This window comes from Pundamilia nyererei, unplaced genomic scaffold (assembly GCF_000239375.1).
Source record: "Pundamilia nyererei isolate P.nyererei 1_Seehausen unplaced genomic scaffold, PunNye1.0 scaffold00248, whole genome shotgun sequence".
Classification (NCBI taxonomy): Eukaryota; Metazoa; Chordata; class Actinopteri; order Cichliformes; family Cichlidae; genus Pundamilia; species Pundamilia nyererei.
The window spans coordinates 501525-521490 of NW_005187649.1; the positions used below are offsets into that span (position 1 = coordinate 501525).

Genomic DNA, 19966 nt, shown 5'->3' on the forward strand with positions numbered 1-19966 from the left:
TATATATATATATATATATATATATTTGAGTTAAGCAGCAAACAATGTTCAAATTCGCAAACAATGTTCAAATTCAGCCTCATTATTAGGTATGTTCAGTTTAAGATGGTTTATGGTCAGGCAATTTTTTTGTGTAGGCTATAAGGTAGGAAAACTGGAAAATCACCCATGGAAGCTATTTCTTTTTTTTTTTATTCTTATTGTTGAGTCATGAACACGACCTTAACTGAGGCGAGCGAGGCCTTTTTGAATTAACATGGTGGTCTGTTGCAAACGTCATAGATTGCTTAGAGTGAGACCTACTTTTTAGCTGTTGTTTTTTTGTGTCTTCTTGTTTCAGCCAAAGTTACCATCTGTTATGATTCGGCACCTCTGATACAGCGCATCTATGCAGCAGTGCATTCAGGACTGGTCAGCGCTTTGTTTTTTCAAACTTGTGAAGCCAGACGAGCCAACAGCACCGGAGGGCTACGCAATCTTCAGAGCCAGGTATAATGCACAGGAGCGTGGCAAGATCCACGGAAGAATGACTTCACACAATCTAAATTATTTATTTAAATATCACATTTAAAAATGTGATATTGTGATATCATTGCTGTTGTCCTACGATACCTGTGGAATCGAGGATTGTTGTAAAACAAAAACAGTGTTGAGTAAAACTAGACCCCGAAAGAGGAGATACTAGCAGCTGGTGATGTGCAACCTAAATGTAAACACGACTCTTGTGTTTGCTAGTTGCACTCCATATGATAGGAAGAGCAGATGATGGATGAAAGCTACTGATGCTGATGGGCTTTAGGCAGCTGGTTAAAAGCTCGACCATGATTTAACATCACAAAAACCATTTTTCAGTTTCAATTTTGTGACAATTATGTGACAATATTGTGGCTCCTGTAAAGCCTGAAAAGGTAAGAGGTTAAGTTACTTCACTTATTGTTGAATTTAACTGTAAAGCAGTTATTTTATATTTTTACTTCGTTTTTCAGGGGGAACAACCAACCAACCAACCAAACAAACAAACAAAAACCTACCTAAATAATTTTTAGGCCTACATTTGATTTATGCCTTGCCACTAGGTGTAATACTGCTGCTGCTGACACCATGGTTAAATAGATTAGGCAGTGTGTAACTCAATAAAAAAGGGTGGAAAAAATGCCCTGTATTTATTTATCGTGGCTCAAGAGTTGGGAGTTCGTCTTGTAATCGGAAGGTTGCCGGTTCGAGCCCCGGCTTGGACATTCTCGGTCTTTGTGTCCTTGGGCAAGACGCTTCACCGTTGCCTACTGGTGGTGGTCAGAGGGCCCGGTGGCGCCAGTGTCCGGCAGCCTCGCCTCTGTCAGTGCGCCCCAGGGTGGCTGTGGCTACAATGTAGCTGCCATCACCAGTGTGTGAATGTGTGGATGACCGGGTGTGTAAAGCGCTTTGGGGTCCTTAGGGGCTAGAAAAGCGCTATAAAAATACAGGCCATTTACCATTTTACCATTTACTCACACATATAAATGTGACCTGGTGCTCCATGCTGCAAACGTCAGTGAAACATTGTTGGTTTTTTTGGTTTTTTATTACTATATTGACAAAAATACTTTTACTGCAACTTTTCTTGAAATATTGTGATATAATTTTGATAAATGGTAAAAAGACTGGCACTCACAGTGCTTTTGAGACAATGCTGCTGAGCTATTTGCCTAGCTGACAGGATCTTAAAGATTATTTGTGCCTTCAGTGGCATTTTTTGTAAGTTTTGTGAACTAACCCTCAAGTTTTAGTTTTGGATCAAATATTAAAGATCTCTTTGATATATTTTATTTCTCTCCATCTGTCAGCAGACTAGACAAGAAATGTTGAGAATAATGAATAATGACATAAAATAGCACTTTTAACATTGTTGTAAATATCCAATTTAAAAGCATTCATTATAACCTTTAAATTTGTTACAATCTGACACCGTATAACTATGCAAGTTTGAGGAAAGGTTACTAACCTATGAAGGGAATAGAGGATAAGGAATCAAATACATTCTGTGCCAGGTTGCCGCTGGACCTGCGGTTGGGAATAGTCTCTGCAGGAACAGGAGAGGTGCAGAGTGTCAAACCAGGCAGCTCTGTGGACTCCACAGGTGTGTTGTAGTTCGAATGTTGCAGAGTCTGAATGGGTGTATGACGACCTGGAGGCAGCTTCTGCCTTAGGACCACCTCTTGAGTCACGGATACAGGGGAGATGACTTCTCGGTGCTCCCCAAGCTCCATTATCTCCTCCTCTGATGCAGACTGAGGGGTAATGAACTTGGACCCTACATCAGTATCAGCAGGGCTGTCTCTGGTGGCAGGCCTCCAGTCAAGGTGAGGGCTGCTGTAGCCAGGCTCTCTAAAGGAGTGGGCTTGCTGAAAGACATGACCAGCTTTGTGGGAAAAAGTAGGGCTGTAGCTTTTGTAGCCCACTTGCTCTTCCTCTCTTCCTCTCCTTTTCTGGGGCTCTGCTACTTGCTGACCTGACTGTCTCTCACTGGGAGGCCCCGTAGAAGCAGTTGTGATAGATGATTTTCCTGTGCTTTGGTGCTGAGGTTCTGAGGTTCTGAGGTCTTTCTGTATGTTGAATTTTATCATGTTGGAGCTTTGTGAAGTCTGTTCAGAATGTGGACTGACCAGAGCGGAGGCTTGGGCCAGTGTTTCCATAGAACGTCCGTAGTTGTGCTCATATTCGGCATAGGCTGCCAGCAGGGTCTCTGAACAGGACTTCTTTGCTGGTCCTGATGAACTACCACAGCTGCTGAACCAACAGGAATAGTGGGCAGCAGCAGCTGCCTGGTGATGCAGGAAGGTTTCTCTTCTCCGTTGCTCTAAAGAAGCCACAGCAGTAGCTGATGGTTTGGGAGTAACTGTTAAGCCCAACCCCAGCTCAGCTAAATGATCCTGAGATATACTGCGATACTGGGGTGAGATGCATTCTGTGCCATGAATGTGGCTATAGTCTGACAGTTGCTGGTGGTAGAGGGTGCCAACATGAACATGGGCAGGAGCTTTCCGAGGTGGAGGTAGAGTTGCAGAAGCGATGGCTGCATTGTGGTTAACAAAGTGAAAGTCCAGTGCGGTAACGGCAGATGAGGACCGTCCGCGGTGTCCCCCCAATGGGGCAAATCGAACGCTTGGATCCTCAGGACTCCTAAACCAACACTCGGGGGGAGTAGAAGCAGCAGGGCGGCGGTTGTCTAATGGTGGGGTGACAGGGCTGGTTCGACACTGCCAGTTGTCAAGGGAGCTGTAAATGTTGCGGCTAGTCTGTGAGGAAGTAGAGCTGGGCTTGTTTGACGGATAGTAAGGAGGTGGTGGCTCTGGGAGGTTTCGGGCTTTACCTGAGTATGGCTCATTGCCTTTCATGTAGGCGTCCTTGGAGTATGCCTGAGGACAGCAGGGGGGAGGAGACAATGTAAAATCGAAATACAGGATGAACAGCAAGAGGGCAGAGTGGGCAAAGTCAGTCAGGATGCACTATGCAGCACTTTTTCTGGCTTTTTGTCTGTAAATCTTTACCGTACAACCAACATTGGAACCCAGCTTGTAAAACTTCAAAGCATTTTCAACAGGTTCTTTGTTGGGTGATCTATTTTTATCTCATCCCCTTCTCTTTTAACAGAATTAATTAATTACACAGTTACCTGTGCATGCCAGCTGATAATGAAGTCCTTTCTGTCCATGCACAAACATTTGAACAGTTTCTGAATGAACTGAAGCAGAAATTTAAACCCCTGTTGTTACACTGATGGCTAGCTCACTGATGGTTACACAAGTCACAAGGGAAAAGAAGAGAAGAAGAGAATATTAAAGAAAGACTATACTCACACTTACCAACTGCAACACATCCTCATCTTTTGGCATAATAGAGAGCTCCAGAATGTTTTCACTACAAAAAAATAATAAATAATACCATAAAAATGAGTCTAATCCTTGATAAAGAATTTAGATGTAATCAATGAGATGTAAAAAAAAAATCTCCAACCTGTTTTGGATGAGTGCTATAACCTGAGAGTAGGTTTTCCCCAGAATGCTCTGCCCATTCACCTTCACCAGTCTGTCCCCTGGAAGACACAAAGGCACACACACTAAGAGAGGAAAGGAAAATAAAAGTTGCATGCACAGGGTGTGTGGTTGGGTTACTAAAGGACCTAAAGTGTTCCCAGAAAATATCTCCCACACTATTAGACCACCAGCAGGCTGAACCATTAACATGAGGCAGGATAGATCGTTGCTTTCATGTTGTTTAAGCAAAATTCTCAAATCAGGCAACATTGTTGCAATCTTCTGTCGTCCAATTATGGTGAGCTCATGCCAAAGCATCAACTCCCTGTTTGTAGCTGACAGGAATGGTGCACAGTGTGGTCTTCTGCTGCTGCTTCAAGGTTTTGCGCATTTCGAGATGCTCTTTTGCATACCTTGTTTTAACGAGTGTTTATTTGAGTTACTGCAGTCCTAACATCTCAACCCAGTCTAGCCATTCACCACTTTTTTCAAACATTGGCATTAAACTCTCTAGTTGTTGTGTGGGAACAGTTTCTGATTGTCAGCCGTTCAAATTTCAGCTAATGGTCTTGGGAGAGGGAAATTACTCACAAGTCATAAAACACTTAAGCAAAGATTCACAGGAGCTGAGAGGATCACTGCATGCCTATGTGCTGTGTTGTTGTTTTTACGTTAGCAATCAGTTGAACAGTGGCACTTGGCAAATGTCTTAGTAGTGTGTATATAGCACTCCTCTAGTCTTACTAACCACTCAAAGAGCTTTAGACTACATTTATTTGCATCAAATAGGTAAATCTACTGGTTCTTATATATAGCGCTTTGCTGCCTTCTACCTGAGCACTCAAAGCACTCTATCCAAGATGCCTCACTAACCCATTCATACAAAAACTATATTTCTATGATTAAGTGCTTTCTATCTATATTTCACACAGAGATTGTCATGGTCCCCGTTAGGGGTGGGTTTTTATAATCGATTCATCGATTAAAATCGATTCTGGCTTGGATAACGTAAAATCGATTCATTAAAATCCTGAATCGATTTTTTAATATAAATTTATTTTGCCCGAAATGCCAGAATCTCTGGTGACATCTCACAAAATTTCAAGAACCACCAAACAGTTAAGACAGTAAATGAAATGAGAGCAGGTACACGGATTCTGCACATAGACTTAAACACACAGCGCGACCCGCGGATCAGAATCAGTTAGATGTCGCCTTTCTCACGGTCGGGGCTGAAAGCCGACAGCTCGCTGATTCTGATCTGTCGGCAGGTCCGCGCTTTGTGTTCACGCCCTTTTTGAGCTGATTCTGAAGCTGTTAGTTTGATCTCTCTCCAAACAATATTGACCGAACCAGCAGCAAAAGAAGATCCAAACGCTTCACATAAACATCGTCATGAATTCACTCCGACTTTTACTGTTTTGCTTCCACCGCGATGCACAGCTCTCTCTCCCTCTCTGTACTTCAAGAACAGTTTCCCTTTCTTCATTATTCGCTTGCTTGTTACGCACCAGTCTACTGTTGTTTACAGCGCTGTCGGCCGCTGTTTTTTTCCCTTTTACATTCTTCCGAAAAGAAAACCTCATTTCTGCTGTTCAATACTGAACAAATTTAAACTTTTTAAAATTATTCAAAATGCAAAACGCTTAGCCATGTCTCTAATAAAACCGCTGTAACGTCAGAGGTGACGTTCATATGTTGATTAATGGTTTTCTTTCGTTTTTGATGTACTGCAGAATATTTTTATAAAATCCCAGGCCAGGAAAGTCACCTTCATGTTTTTCTGTGCTTTATCTTCAGCTACTTTGACACAAAGGCCTCTGCTGTGACGCTTACACCTGTGATAAAGTCTTGCGTGTGTCAGCTTCCTTTTTATTGATACAAAAATATGTAAATGTACTGATCTGAATTATAATATTTCTGACTGTCAAAATTTCCTAGATTTAAATCGAATCGAATCGAATTAAATCGAATCGTGGATCGAATCGATTCGGGACCTTGTGAATCGGAATTGAATCGATTCTAGAAATCAGTGACGATACCCAGCCCTAGTCCCAGTGTCTGCCCTGCCGGCCCCGCATGTCTATATGTGTTTTGTATTCTCTCTCTCCCTCTCTCTGCGTGGGCGGAGCTCACTGCGGGCTCCCGCCCTTGGCCCACACACCTGTTCGCAATTAGCTGTCATTACCTAACCACTATTTGAGGCTGGGACGCACATCATCTCATCGCTGGATGATTGTGCGAGACACGTTAGTGATCCTCTCAGCTCCTGTGAATCTTTGCTTAAGTGTTTTATGACTTGTGAGTAATTTCCCTCTCCTGTGTGATAGTTTTCCTCCCCGGACCTGTGACCTTCCTGCTGTGCAAACGTGTGTGAGTTTGGGCGTGAAGACGAGAACGAGTGTGAGAGAGCTTCCCCTTGGACCTTTGGAACCCTGGATTTCCCCCCTCACTGTATATATTCTGCACTGGTGTTATAAATAAACTGTGTTTGGAAACGTCAACCTGCTCTGTGCTTGACTCCCTGCTATCGACCGTGACAGAATCATCCAGTCAAGAAAATGGACTCAGCAGATTCGGCAACCTCGACCCCCACTCTTGCCACACTGGCAGCGATGCTGGAGCGACATGAACAAATGTTTATTCACATTCGGGCAGAGCTCACAAACCTCACGCAGGCTGTGGCCCAGCAAACACCTCTGCCGGCAACTCCACCCGCCGCCGCTCAGAAGGCGCCAGCTCCAGCAGTAAGTGCTACATCACCTGCTCCTACACCCGTTCAATCTGACAGATTTCTTCCTACACCGAGAACTTTCACTGGAGAGATTGATAAGTGCGCTGGTTTCCTCACTCAATGTGCCCTTCAGTTTCGCCAGCAGCCGCAAGCCTTTTCTAATGATGGAAAATCGCTTATTGTCCAGTTGCTCCAGGATCGTGCTCTGACCTGGGCACAAGCTGTGCTTCACGTTAACCCTGAAATCACTTTTTCTGATTTTCTCGATAAGTTTAAAAGTGTGTTTGACAGGGAATCCAGCCGTCGCTGGCCAACACTTACTCGCGCTCAAACAAGGTAAGCGGAGCATGGCCGATTTTTCTATTGATTTTTCTACTTTGGCTGAGCAGACGAAATGGGGGAAAGAGGCTCTTAAAAGTGCATTACTTGCTAATATTAATGATGGGATAAAAAATGAACTGATGCTTCGTGAACTGCCTTCCTCCCTAGATGCTCTTATGACCCTGTGTATTTGGGTGGATGACCGAGTATGCGCACACCAAAGTGCACACACACGCTCGGGTCATGAGCCATTGAGTTTTCATGGGACCTCCACAACAGCCAGCGGGCTGCGCGACTCCGACACATGTTTCCGAACCTCTTTCATTTTCCCTCTCGTGCAATCACACGGAGAGGATTTGTTTATTTTTCGTTTACAGCGTGCTGGATCACCCCTGGCTTGTACTCCACAACCCGCACATTGACTGGGAAAAAGGTGACATAATGGGATGGAGTGTGAATTGTCACATGAACTGCCTCCGGGCAGCCACTCCACCCGTCCCACTTCCGCCCACTAACTCACCGCTCGGCTCCCCAGACCTCTCAGCGGTTCCGTGGGTTTATCATGATTTGCAGGATGTGTTTTGTAAAGATTGTGCGCGGTCCCTTCCCCCCCACCGCCCGTACGATTGCGCTTTCGATCTCCTTCCCGGAGTCCCGTTGCTGTCTAGCCGACTGTACAGCCTCTCCCAGCCTGAGAGAGATGCTATGGAACATTACATCACGGAGTCGCTTGCAGCGGGGTTGATTCGCCCTTCCTCTTCCCCTGTTGTGGCTGGTATTTTTTTTGTGGACAAGAAGGATAAGTCGCTGCGCCCATGTATTGACTATCGGGCCTTAACCAGATCACTGTAAAGAACAAGTATCCTTTGCCGTTGCTTTCCTCTGCTTTTGAGCTGCTTCAGGGCATGACTGTCTTTACCAAACTAGACCTCCGCAACGCTTACCATCTGGTGCGCATCAGGGAGGGGGATGAGTGGAAGACTGCATTCAATACACACTTGGGCCCCTTTGAGTATCTCGTGATGCCTTTCGGTCTGATCAATGCTCCTGTGTTTCAAGCAATGGTTAATGATGTGCTTCGTGATTTTGTTAACTGCTGTGTTTTTGTGTACTTGGATGACATTCTGATCTTTTCTAAGACACTCACGGATCACCAAGTTCACGTGAGGCAGGTCCTGCAACGCCTCTTGGAAAACTGTTTCTTTGTGAAGGGGGAGTAGTGCGAGTTCCACGTGACCTCGGTGGCTTTTCTGGGCTATATCATCAAGAGGGGGAACTTAAGGATTGACCCGGAGAAGGTGCGAGCGGTGGTGGAGTGGCCCACACCTCCAAATCGCCGGCAACTGCAACGCTTTTTGGGATTCGCAAACTTCCACAGACAATTCATCCGTGATTTCAACAGAATCGCTCTCCCTCTCACTAAACTCACCTCTCCAAAAGTTCCTTTTCAGTGGGATTCTGCCGCTCAGCAAGCCTTGACCCTGCTCAAAGAGAGATTCACCACTGCACCGATTCTCTGGCAACCGGACCTCACATGGCAGTTCGTTGTGGAAGTGGACGCATCGGACTCCGTGGTGGGGGCAGTCCTGTCCCAACAGGAGGACGGTAAGCTTCACCCCGTGCCTTCTATTCTTGCCCTCTTTCTCCCGCAGAATGTAACAATGACATCAGGGACCGAGAGCTCCTGGCCATCAAGCTTGCTCTGGAGGAGTGGAGACATTGGTTGGAGGGAGCAGCGCAGCCGTTCGTCATATGGACGGATCACAAAAATCTGGAATACCTTCACTCGTCCAGATGTCTCAATTCCCGGCAAGCCAGGTGGGCGCTGTGCTTTACTCATTTTGACTTTACCATCACCTACAGGCCAGGGTCACGAAACGTGAAGCCAGACGCCCTGTCCCGGCAGTTCTCCGTCACGGGGGAGGAATCGGACCCCGGACCCGTTCTCCCGGCCACCTGTGTGATTGGAGCTGTTTCTTGGGAGATCGAGTCAATAATCCAGAAGACGCAAGAAACCGAACCAGATCCGGGAACCGGGCCGCCCGGCCGCCTCTTCGTTCCTTTAGCCGTCCGCCCTCAAATTATCCAGTGGGCTCACACCACCCGTTTTTCGTGCCATCCGGGGGTCCTCCGCACCATATCCTTCCTCCGACGCTACTTTTGGTGGCCGACCATGGCTAAGGATGCCCGGGAGTATGTATCAGCCTGTTCAACGTGTGCCCAGAACAAACTTTCCAGCCGTCCTCCACTGGGTCTTCTTCAGCCTCTTCCCACACTGGCCCATCCATGGTCGCACATCTCTCTGGATTTCATCACGGGTCTGCCGACCTCTGCAGGTAACACCACAATGCTTACCATTGTTGACCATTTCTCTAAGGCTGCACCCTTCGTTGCCCTCCTGAAGCTCCCCATTACCCTGGAGACGGCTCGGCTCCTCACCTCCCATGCGTTCAGGTTCCATGGGATCCCTGAGGACGTCATCTCGGACAGAGGGCCGCAGTTTACATCCCGAGTATGGAGGGAGTTCTGCTCCGCACTGGGGGCCAAGGTCAGTCTTTCTTCCGGATTCCATCCACAGAGTAACGGACAATTGGAGCGGGCCAACCAGGAGCTTGAAGCTGCCCTCCGCTGTGTCACCTCACATAACCAATCAACCTGGAGTGAACAGCTTCCGTGGATTGAATACGCACACAACAGCCACATCTCTACCGCCACGGGCAAGTCTCCTTTTGAAGCGTCCCTGGGTTACCAGCTGCCTTTGCTGCCAGCGATCGAAGGTGAGCACACCATTCCCTCTGTGCAGGCTCACCTCCGTAGGTGCTGCCGTGCCTGGCATGCGACTCGGGCCGCTCTACTCTGCACAGCAGAACGGAACAAGGCTCTCGCTGACCATCGGACAACAGGTATGGCTGTCTACTGGTTTTGTGCCATTACGGACCGAATCCAAGAAACTGTCACCCCAGTTTATTGGTCCTTTTCCCATAGACGCCATTGTCAATCCTGTGTCCATCTGTCTCAAACTGCCGCGCAACATGCGGATTCATAATGTCTTTCATGTGTCCCAGGTCAAGCCGGTGCTCTCCAGCCCATTGTGCCCTCCAGCCCGTTGTGCCCTCCTTACAGGCCCCCGCCACCACCCCCGGCTTGTGGATGGCCAGCTGGTTTACAACATCATCCACATCATGGACTCCTGACGCCGGGGTAGAGGTTTTCAGTACCTGGTGGATTGGGAGGGCTACCGGCTAGAGGAACGTTCCTGGGTGCCTCGGGCGGCTATCCTGGATAAGGATATGCTTCGGGACTTCCATCGCAGGCATCCAGGTAAGCCTGGTGGGTCGTCGGGAGGCTCCCGTTGAGGGGTGGAGTACTGTCATGGTCCCAGTGTCTGCCCAGCCGGCCCTGCAAGGCTACATGTGTTTTGTATTCTTTCTCTCCCTCTCCCTCTCTCTCCTCTCTGCCTGGGCGGAGTTCACTGCGGGCTCCCGCCCTTGGCCCACACACCTGTTCGTGATTAGCTGTCATTACCTGTCCACTATTTGAGGCTGGGACGCACATCCTCTCGTCGCTGGATGATTGTGCGAGACACGTTAGTGATCCTCTCAGCTCCTGTGAATCTTTGCTTAAGTGTTTTGTGACTTGTGAGTAATTTCCCTCTCCTGTGTGATAGTTTTCCTCCCCGGACTTGTGACCATCCTGCTGTGCAAACATGTGTGATTTGGGCGTGAAGACGAGAACGAGTGTGAGAGAGCTTCCCCTTGGACCTTTGGAACCCTGGATTTCCCCCCTCACTGTATATATTCTGCACTGGTGTTATAAATAAACTGTGTTTGGAAACGTCAACCTGCTCTGCGCTTGACTCCCTGCTATCGACCGTGACAGAGATGGATATATCAAAAAGCAACTTAAAAATATGTGGCATGCAGACTGGAGCAGGCAGGGACTGAAACACCAGCCTTCCACTCAGTAGATGACCTGCTTTACCTCCTGAGCTACAGCCACCCAAATTTGGTAACTTTTGAACCCATTTATTCATTGATAGTGTGTTATTAGTCTCTGAACAAACTTTTTTAAGTCTTACTACTCTATATTGCGAAGACAGGTAAAGACAAGAAATTTCAATCTGTCCATTCATCCATTTCTTTCACTTATCCAATTCAGTTTGATGAGTGGACTGCAGGCTATTCCAGCTGCCATAGTGTGAGAGGCGGGTATACCCTGGACAGGTTGCAAGTATTTGCAGAGCTAACATAGGAAGAATGACAACCATTCACATTCACACCTATTTGTAATTTAGACTCAGGAATTGACCTAATATCACTGACTGCACATCTTTGGACACTGTAGTTCTCTTTCTTTCTGTTCTTGACATTGTTCCAAATACAAAATTAACATATACATGATATGATAACATACACATATAGGTGTGAATCTGTCATAAAATTACATTGTCATATGTTATTATAATAATTCAGTTTTAGATTATACCACAATCTTTTAATAAGATTTATGACTATGCCAGTAAATTTTATCCATGTTGACATGTATGACCCCAGACAGATAGGTCCAAGACTAAACAACTATTCAGATCGTTACTGAGAATAGATCTGAATAGTTTTATAGGCTAATGATCATGTACTTCATTCTATTGTCAAAGCTAGTGGTGGGCTATTATCGCATATTTTGGCTGGCTGTATTAAGATGTTGTAATTAGGGCTGGGTATCGTCACTGATGTGATTGACTGATTGAATTCTAATTCACAGTGTCCCAATTCGATTCAATTCACTTCAATTTTGACTCAAACAGTTAGAAATATTATAATTATGATTATTTATCAGTACATATCCATAATTTTATATCTATGTAAAAAACAAAGCTGATGCTCTTGAGACTTCATCAGAGGTCTTTGTCTCAAAGTAACTGACGATAAAACACAGAAAAACATGAAGGAGATTTTCCTGCCCTGTCTTTTTATAGCAAATAACCTTAAAAATATTCTGCAGTATATTGTGCATATGAACATTACCTGATGCTGCTGAAGTGAAGCAGAACTAAGGTACAAAGGTTTTATTAGAGACACAGCTAAGAGTTTTATAATTAGGTATAATTTGTAAAAGCTCAAATTTCTTCCGTACAGCAAGTATCCTTTGAACAGCAGAAATTTGAGGGTAATAACCAAGCACTTAATGGAGGAAACAGAGATTTTTGATGGTAAACTAGTCTTGAAATAAACAGAGAGAGAGCTGTACAGGAAGTGTGATGGACTGATGACGATGTTCTTCTGCTGCTGGTTCAGTGAATTTTGGTCGGAGAGTGATGAAACCTGCAGCTTCAGAATCTGCGAGATGTCCCAGCGGCATGTCTGCGTATGTGCCGTTGGGTTGCGCTTTGTGTTTACATGTTTTTGCCAAATCCATTACCTGCTCTTTAATCATTTGCTGTTTTAGCTGCTTGGTGGTTGTTGAAATAGTTTTGTGAGCTTTAACCTGAGATTCCGGCATTTCTGGCAAAATACATTTCTATTAGATTGGACAATCCAAAAACATAATGCCTCTAACCAAAGCTGTTACCGTCTGTTTTTAGGTAGCTGGAAAATTCACATTTTTAACCACAGAATGAAGTGTGTAATTCATGTTGTGAAGATGCATGTATCCTACCTGTACACAGTCCAGCTTGTTGGGCAGGACCATTTTCTTTCACACTCTTCACGAAGATCGTGTCCATTGGCTCCAACCAAGACCTCTGGCAACCTGGTTAAAGTACCATTAAAGCCCAGTGTTATATCAGATCTAAGTAAATGTAAAAACAAACAAAACAAACCCGTATCCTCATTGTTTGTTGTTTGGGGAGCTGGTCTCCTAATAATTGGAAGGTTGGTGATTTGATCCTTGGCTGCCCCAGTCTGCATGTCAAGTATCCTTGGGCAAGACATTAACCCCTAGTTGCTCTCTAATGGATCACATGTGTGTGAATGTTGCACTTAAGCAGAGAAATACAATGTTGCAACTTCTATGAATGGGTGAATGAGGCATGCTGTATAAAGCGCTTTGAGTGCTCTGGGAGAGTACTAAAGCGCTATATAAGATCCAGTACATTTACCACATTACAAAACATAACACAATAGGGGCCCAAGGACATGTTGAGACACTTAGAAGTAATATTGATGTGATTCATTATATAAATCCGACCCCCTGTAAATGTGTAAACATTTGGAAAAAAATGGGGGGTTGATTAAGTTAGCAGAAACAGCAAACACCTACCTTTTTCATTTCCATTTCCATTCTCTTCATCCTGTGAAAGAAACAGGGCAGGTGTTAAGATAAGAAAGACAACAGGGCACTGCTCCAGGTCTGGCTGCTGCTTTTCTGCCTCCATGGCATTCTGCCTCAGTTTCCCATAAACACACTCACACATTAACATGCTGCTTTCTGTCAGTTGGATTGGTGGTCTAATTGGTCCACGTTGGGCTTTTGATACTATGCTGAATTATTTGATTCTTGACCTTGGCACCTAAAGCCCTATGTAAATACACTGAGCCCTGCTGCTACACCACACAAAAATGGCTAAACAATAAAAAATGTTCTAAATAAATTACTACTACTACTAATAATAATGATAATAATAATAAACACTGATTTAGTATTTTAGGACAACTCACTCCCCTTTTGCCACTTACCAAATGACATCATTAACATGATATTAATGATGTCTGTTAGTAGCTAAGAGAATGTCACTAGTCCTAATAAGCTAAAAAAAAATCCCAAAACAAATATGATATATGATATAGGTATATGGGGTTGAGTTATTCAGATTCAGACTTTTTAAGTTTAGTTTTGATTCCAGAAAACAATCAGTGCAAGAGAAGTTGCTAAATGTGCTAGAATAACATAGGTAGTCTTACCAGAATGTTCAATAGTTGTTCCACACCTCATAAGTTACCAAAGTTGTATTTAACAAAATTCGATTGACCCTGTGAGCTCAAATTACTGTCAGGAAACCCCAATCCTAAATATACCTAGGCAATCGGAATACGGAGTGTTGGTTTTAATAACAATTCTAACATACATCAAAATATATTCACATTTTATTAATAACAAGTCAGTTTTGCCATTTTTCAAAATATGGCTTAGACCTCAGAGAGTTAATGTAATGCAGATTTCAAATACAAGAAAAGTTCAAAGTTCAAGTGCATCTAATGAAAGCAGTATTTTACCTTAAGGTTATTGAGGAAGGACTTTGGTGGGTAGACAATAAAATGCCGCAGAGTAAAGCCAAATCCCTGTGGGTTCTTCTGCAGAAAAATTGTCCGTGGGCCGTGCCACAATACGCCCTCCACCTCGCTTGATGATAGTGGCCGACACCTGTTCTCATTGGATGACAATATGCCATCTCTCTTCTCTTTAGCCTATAGAGGAGATGGAATAAATGTTTAGATCAGTAAACATTGGCTTCTCTTTTTCTCTTAAAAGGAAATCAAGACGGATGAAATGTTACTGTGTGAACTTTGAAGTGATGTTTATCACAAGTATCATTTTCAGGCCACAGAGTTGAACACATTTAAGGAAGCGTGAGTTGGTGGATGCGGGTGGTTCAGTAACTGAGGACACTGCCTGATCTGACCATTATAAAATCCAACCAATTGCAGGATGCATCATATTTTTAACAAAGAAACTTTACCAGTGACCTCACATATGATTCCACTTTTTACTTCCTGCCAACAATGGAAGAGTTAAAAATATATACCTATAAATAAGTCTTTAAACAACAGGAACATATCAGGGCTTGTAAACACACATCTGGAAAATAAGATAAACAACTGACAAAGGAGGTAAAGGGTTCAGAAGGTGAACGGTTTTACGTTTTACATTCTACATTTCTCCAGGACTGTAGCCCAACATCAAATCAGTTCAAGCAGGCGATGCACTATGTGTACTACATGATGTTTAAGGTTCATAAGGATATCCTGCATGTAAACATGCCTGGCCACTAAAGGTAAAATACACATCATCATTTGATTGTTAGGTTTGGGGAAATGAGTGAGAGCATAGCACATCATCTGATGCAACGTCTATTTGGCAGAAAGTGTAACTGAATGTAGAGATACGTTTAGGTGATTACCAATGATTTCCATTTACTGCTAAACACATTGGAAAGGTCACATGGAAATTTTTCACAGAAGACAGTGATGGTGATGGCTATTAGATGGCGATTTTATTTAGTTTCATATAAGAACTGGAATGTAATAACTTTTATATGCATACTTTAAAAGCAATGCAACACTAGCACACTCTACAGCACTGAGCAGGTAGTTTCTGCTCAGGGCTTTCCATTTTTCACAGCCTTTCAGAACTCTGCCATGACAGAACAACAACAACAACAACAATAACTTTATTTGTATAGCACTTTTAAACACAAAAGCACTTCACAGTTTTTTAAAAAGCCACATACAGAAGTTAAGTAAACATGTTCAAACACGCATACAGTTGCAAACTATGACCAAAAATAAAAGGGAAAAGATTAAGGAAAGGTTAAGGACTGCTGAAAATTGGGTTTCAGCAGTCATTTTAAACAAATAACAGAGTCAGGCAAGCTGGTAACTGATCTCCTCTGATTGTAAAATTAGAGTGAGGGACAGTAAGAAAAGCCCTGGTTAGAGGATCAGAGAGGCTGGCTGCAGTGAAGGTCTCAGACGTTCTGCTGCTTAAGCAGGGGCCTATCACTGTAGAGCTTTATCTCACTGGAAGTCAGTGAAGGAATCCGAGAATAGGTGTAAGATATGCTATGAACCTGTAAACTTTAACACTAAAACTCCTGATTATTACTGGGTTGTAGTGGAGACACAGCTCTTGTTGGTGGCCATGATTATCAACATGAATATTCAATGGCTCAGTTTGATGCAGAAGCTGAAGTTTGTTACCTGCACACGTTTTAGGTCCATAGTGAACCTGCAGAGTAGTACAAATGGTCAAAAGTCTTTGAGTGATCTAAGCAAAGCAATTGCACTGGAACTTGTTCACAGATGGACAAAAAAAAATCACCCATCTAAAAGACTGAATTTAAGTAATTCCAATCACTTCCATTGGCCACAGGTAATGTTCCCTCTAAGCTGTGCGCGTGCGCATTATGCGCACAGAAAATCTGCGTTGCGCACAAAAAAAAAAAAAAAAAAAAAATCTAACCTGAATTGAAATTAAAATTAATACTTTAACAATTCTGTTTTGCAGTGTTAGTCAGTGACTGGCTGCTCCTGTATAGGATTAGAACGATGCCACCTTATCCCATAGTCCAGCCAATAATGCGATTCACATTCGTATATCCACGTCGTTGACAGGCTATGACAGCGTCCTTATGTGCCGACACTGGTGTTTTAGCAAACAGGCTGATGTGGAGTGAAGCCACGTTAGTGACAACGTGTACAACCATTGGAGATGTGAGCAGGACAGACGGAACAACTGACGGACAAAGTGTGGACTTTATACCAATTTTTAAATTGTGTTGAGCGGCCACGTAAAACCAGAGTTATGATAAAAATATCTGCAATGTTTGGTTTTCTTCCTGAATACTATTGTTGATTATATTTACTGGAAGAAGAAACAGCAAAGGAAAGGAAAGCACTCTCCGCCTGTGAGCAAAAACAGCCTCCCTCCCCCAGCCTTTCCTATTGGTCGAAGAGAATGCCCTCTCATGGAGCTGTGACAGGTGTTCTGTGATGCTGGCCCTCCGACACGTTCCCCTGGTCCAGTAGAGAAGCACAGTACTCTGGTATGGTGCCAATGGGGTAAATTTTAGGCTATGCTGGACTCAAAATGTATGCAGATCCAGGTTCACCAAACCCTGGTTCATCCGGGGGCATGGTTGGAAGTGGAATGGGTGGAAGTCACTGGATTCAGGCCATTCAATAGCAGAGGGGCAGAGTGTGGTGAAGACAGAGCCAATGCCACTCTCTCTCACTTTCTCTCCACTTTACACCATAGCCTCCTGTGAAAGTCCTTGACGCCCCACCCCCCACCTGTCACTTTCACTCACAACCAGGTTCAGAGAAAACTGAGAAGACTCCACTCAGGCAAGTCTGCTGGACCAGACGTGATGAATCCCTGCATCCTAAAGCCCTGTGCGCTCAGCTTTGTGGAATCTTTGATAAACTCTTCACGATGAGCCTGTGATTGCAGAGGGTCCCAGTGCTGTGAACACATCATGCCCTCATTCCTGTACTAAAGACACCCATCCCAGTGGCCACCAGGATTACAGACCTCTGGCGCTGACTTCCCACGTCATGAAGACCCTGGAAAGCCTTATCCTCAATCAGCTCTTATCCTCACATCAGGATCATCAGTTCGCTTACCAGTGCCACCTCAGAGTTGAGAACGCCATCATCTACCTGCTCAGTCACTTCTATGCCATTCTGGATAGGCCAGTGAGCACTGTGAGGGTAATGTTTTTCAACTTCCAGTGCATTTAATGCCATAAGGCGGACCCTCCTGGGTGATAAGCTGACAGCGATGAGATGGATGCCTGTCTAGTGTCCTGGATTATTGATTACCTGACAAGGAACACCACAATATATGCGTCTTCAGCATTGTGTCTCTGACAAGGTGATCAGAAATACCAAGGGACCACAAAGGACGTCTTTTCCCCTTTCTTATTCACCCTCTACACCATGGGCCTCGAACTCCAGGCCTAGAGGGCCAGTGTCCTTCAGGGTTTAGATGTGTCCTTGATCCAACACAGCTGATCTAAATGGCTAAATTACCTCCTCAACATGTCTTGAAGTTCTCCAGAGGCCTGGTAATGAACTAATCATTTGATTCAGGTGCGTTGACCCAGGGTGAGATCTAAAGCCAACAGGACACCGGCCCTCAAGGCCTGGAGTTCGAGGCCCCTGCTCTACATCATGGACTTCAGCCACTCGGCTACAGAGACCTGCCAGCTTCAGAAATTTTCTTATGACTGTGTGGTGGTTGGATGCATCAGTAAGGGTTATCAGATAGGGTACTGGGCTGTGGTGGACTCCTTTGTCAAGTGGTGCAAGCAGAATCATCTGCAACTCAACGTGACAAAGACCAAGGAATTGATTGTGCACTTTGATTTTGGACCAGACAACCAGTGACTTTCAATCTAGGGGCTCAATGTGGACATTGTGGAGGGCTATAAATACCTGACAGTACATACTGACAATAAACTGTACTGGTCTAAAAACACCACTGCACTCTACAGAAAGGGTCAGAGCTTCTCCTATTTTCTGTGGTTGCTTGGGTATTTTAATAGCTGTTGAATAATGCTGAGTCTGTTGTGGCCGGTGCAATCGGCTCGTTATAACCTGCTGATGGAGGTCCTGTTTGGCATGAACCTCATTGGGCCATTTCACCAGAGTGCACAAGGATATCACTTTGTATTAGTTCTGGTGGATTATGCAATGTGCTATCTCGAACCAGTGCTGCTGAAAAATATTTTTGCAAAGAGTGTCATGCAGGTGCTGTTTCAGGTCATTCAGCATCCCCAAAGAAATACTGACTGACCAGGGCACATTGTTCATGTCTTGTACTATAAAGGAGCTGTATGAGTTACGGTGAAGTCTATTCGGACCAGCATCTGAATAAAATTCTGAAAGAAATCAGAGTTTTATTCCACAAAGATGCCTGAAATGCACAGAGAGAGTCCTAATCCTGCGTCTGCATACGGTGCAGCTGTACCCCCAGACAGACGAAACAGCAGCTATTGCATCCTACCCATGTCCCAAGACCAAAAAGGAGGTGAGGTTCTTGGGGCTAGCTGGTTATTATTTATTAAAAATTCAGGTACAATACAGTAGAAAAAGACTGTCTGGCAATCAGGTGGGCGGTCAACTCTCTTTGCTATTACCTCCTGGGATGCCGATTCACTCTCTGTTCGGCTCTTGCCCTGCTGTAGTGGCTCTACCGCAGTGGGTTCAGGGAGAAGTGCTTAAGGGAGGCTGGCCAATGTGGCTGGTGGCCATTGTCTAATCATGCCTAAGACCTCGAAGGGGACAGGAACTGATAGTGGACAGCTGTGAATGAGCAGATATAGCAATTTGAACAGTCACCTCGAGATTCTTTACATTGTAAGGTAGAACCTACCCAACAATCATATGAACCCTTATGATCAATTGCTTTGTTGACAGTGGAAAGGAAAAACTCCCTTCTAACAGGAAGCAACTTCCAGCAGAACCAAGCTCAGGGAGGAATGGCCATCTGCTGAAACCAGTTGGGGGTTAGGGTAGGAATACAGGACAAAGACAGGTGGTCGAAGAGAGCCAGAGATTAATAATAACTAAGGATAAACTTAGAGTGATGTATAAACACATAGTGAGTGAAAAAGGTAAATGAAGAAACACTCGCTGCATCATGGGACGCCCCCAGCAGCGTAGACCAATTGCATTATAACTAAGGGTCACCTGATCCAACCCTAACTATGTGCTTTGCCAAAAAGGAAAGTCTTAAGCCTAATCTCAAAAGGAGAGAGGGTGTCTGTCTGCTGAAACCAAACTGGTAGCTGGTTTCACAGAAGATGGGCTGAATGGGAGGCTGAAGGCTCTGCCTCCCATTCTACTTTTAAATACCACTGACCTGGGGTCTGAGAGTGAAGTACTCTATTAGGGTGACACGGTACTATGAGGCCTTTAAGATAAAAAGGAGCCTGATTATTCGACCCGGGGCATTGTTGCAGGCATAGTGGGTAGAGGTCAGGTGTGTACATGGTGTAACCCACATAAAAATAAGAAGAACTGCGTCTATAACTAAATTGGAATCTTAAATTCCAACCGGAGCGTGTCCGTGAAGGCATCGTGACGCGTCATGACGCACGCCACGCCGCGCTGCACATGCCTGTTGTGACCAATCACATTCGCGAGGCACCGATATATGCCTTCCGGGTTGTCTCCTC

General features: G+C 44.6%; 1 protein-coding gene across 1 annotated transcript in view; it reads right to left on the bottom strand.

Moving 5' to 3' along the window:
* Positions 1–19966, bottom strand: part of LOC102212198 (rho GTPase-activating protein 21-like) — a 96500-nt gene that overhangs the window by 31948 nt on the left and 44586 nt on the right. Inside the window, 6 exon segments of the mRNA XM_013915030.1 lie at positions 1982–3395; positions 3843–3897; positions 3994–4072; positions 12724–12816; positions 13327–13357; positions 14280–14471. Of these exon segments, the coding sequence (XP_013770484.1) occupies positions 1982–3395; positions 3843–3897; positions 3994–4072; positions 12724–12816; positions 13327–13357; positions 14280–14471 (1864 nt within the window).